We start from the raw sequence: 2,500 nt of genomic DNA, 5'->3' as shown, positions 1-2,500 counted from the left end.
TAAGTAACTAGAAGTTGTTTTTGAGAAAGTGCACCCTTTCACACCCCCTCTGGCACTCTATGCATCTCCTTTATTAAGTAACTAGAAGTTATTTTGTGGTAGTGCACCCTTTCGCACCCCTACTTTGCAGCGAGTAACCAGATATTGTAGGATGAGATGGCGGAGGCGGTGGGTTGTGCAAAATATAGTAACCCGCCCCGCAGTAAGGTTGTGGCTGGGTGTACTATTAATTCATGTGTCCAACTGTACGTACAAAAGATGAGTATTGAAGCTGGAATTAGAAAAATACTCTGGTTCTGGTGAGGCATTTCTGACAGACACCTGAGGGCACTAGCTGGGATCATCCTTCTGGAATCAGTGTGTTTCAAATTCGAGTTCAGTCTGCTTCTGCCTTTACCGGCCTGTGTGGATCATCTCACTCGCTTCAGTGTCTTTCAAATTGAATTATTATTGGTGTTACTAGCTGGGCTACAAACTTAGTTAGAAAAGCAGGATGCTATAATCCCAGGGACCTCAACAGGGAAAAAATAGCCCAGTGAGGAAAAGAAATAGGGTAATATATAAACTATATGAGGATCAATGAACAATTTAGATCTAATATTTTAAGAATAGTAACAACATTAGAATAGATTCTTCATATATAAACTATAAAAACTTCAAAAACACAAGAGGAAGAGAAATAAGATAGAATAGTGTGCCCGAGTGTACCCTCAAGCAAGAGAACTCTACCCAGGCTGAATCTGCTTGCGGAGAAGCCGCCTAGGGCGTGACGTTACCACTCGGCATCACCGTCAGTATCAGATATTGAAATATAAAATCTTCAAAAACACAAAAGGAAGAGAAATAAGATAGAATAGTGTGCCAGAGTGTACCCTCAAGCAAGAGAACTCTACGTAGGCTGTATCTGCTTGCACATAAGCCGCCTAGGGCATAACAGTACCACTCGGCATCGACGTCAGAATCAGATATTTTAATGCCCTGTTAGTGTACTTGCGAGTGTCTATCCTGACAAGTAACCACTAAAGAAACCTTTCTTCCAGATACAGATGACGGAACCCTGAGCAACCACACCACCAGCGAACTCGGTGAAAGAGACAGGTTGCAACAACATCTGGAGATGATCAAAGTAGAGTGCCTGGCGGCGCCGCTGTTTCCGGATAACGATAGTGTGGGTGAGTACATACCTAGTGTTATGTATATAGATTAATGTTTGTTTTTATACATGAAGACTATTTCTCTATCTTAAGCCATGTTCCCCAATGGTGGTTGATTTCAATTGCTTGGTTTTAGCTTTTACCAACCATCAAAATTGCTAAGATCGTTGACGCGGGTACGTGATAATGGCAGCTATCGCAACTGTAGTTTTGCGCATATTTGCTTTCAACTTCCTCCTCTTAAGTAAACTTATATTTTTTTCACTTGCTTTTCCAATTTCTCTTCACAGACACTAAATAATTCAGTTGATTCAATTCATCCACCATTCTTATTAAGATTCATCACTCAATCTTTCTGGTTCCTATTTACTCATAACTTTACTCTTGATCACATTCACCCTCAACACTCATCACTTTCAAATATTTTTTTCCTAGTTTTGCAGTTTTTCTTCACAATCCAGAATAGTTACAGTATCATATGTAAACCTAACCATTCCATACCACATTCTCAAGGTATCTTATCCCACAACATTTTACATTTATCTGGTGATACTTGTGTAAGCAGTTCCATCCTTTAAACATTCATGGAGACACAACAACAAATGTAGCCTTTTCTAATCCACTACAGAAGAAAGGCCTTAGATATGTTTTTTATTCCTGTCTGCATTTTGGCCATTTTTTCATCACCCCGCTGGACAGTGCAAACTGGTAATGGTGTAATGGTGGGAGAATTTTGCCTGATTACTCACAGCAAACCATTAACATAGTATGGGTTTACCTGACTAGTACAGCTTTGCTGATCACGGCGATACGCAAACCCTTTCACCACATTAAGGTATCCCCACCCAGAAAATGACACAGGTACCCACATTTCAGACCTGATTCAACACCGAGCCATTCGTCGTCCCACGCGCATAACCCGAACCACGATTCATTTGAGGTTTAAATAGATCTCGCCTCATTAGTTTTATCATGAATTTTCCCTTCACTCTCAAACTTCAATTTCCAAGTAGCTCTCATTCCAAAAGATCTTCTCAGAACTGGCAGATTAACACTCAGGAGTCACTAATGAGAAAAAGGCGTTCCTGGTTTCATTCAATGCTCCGGGATAGGATTGCACCTTAGAATTGCTCGCGTTCTGACGTCATGGGAATTACGCCCCTTTCAAACTTGAAAGGGAGAGAGAGAGAGAGAGAGAGAGAGAGAGAGAGAGAGAGAGAGAGAGAGAGAGAGAGAGAGAGAGAGAGAGAGAATTAAACAGGCTTTTGAAATTGCGCAGATAGAGACTTGCACCGTTTTCATTATATTTGTACGTACCTACGTGCAGAGAGAGTTGAACTTCAAGG

At 41.0% G+C, this 2,500-nt stretch overlaps 1 protein-coding gene across 4 annotated transcripts in view; it reads left to right on the top strand.

Annotated features, from left to right (window-relative positions):
* Positions 1-2,500, top strand: part of LOC137626504 (secretin receptor-like) — a 73,680-nt gene that overhangs the window by 6,340 nt on the left and 64,840 nt on the right. For all 4 annotated transcript variants that reach the window (XM_068357541.1, XM_068357540.1, XM_068357539.1 and 1 more), the window contains exon 2: positions 1,041-1,172. In XM_068357541.1, coding sequence (XP_068213642.1) covers positions 1,041-1,172 — 132 coding nt within the window. The remainder of the gene's footprint in view (positions 1-1,040; positions 1,173-2,500) is intronic.

Source organism: Palaemon carinicauda, chromosome 34 (genome assembly GCF_036898095.1).
Source record: "Palaemon carinicauda isolate YSFRI2023 chromosome 34, ASM3689809v2, whole genome shotgun sequence".
NCBI lineage: Eukaryota > Metazoa > Arthropoda > Malacostraca > Decapoda > Palaemonidae > Palaemon > Palaemon carinicauda.
The sequence above is the reverse complement of the archived record's forward strand: the minus strand, read 5'-3'. Positions and strand labels throughout refer to the sequence as shown.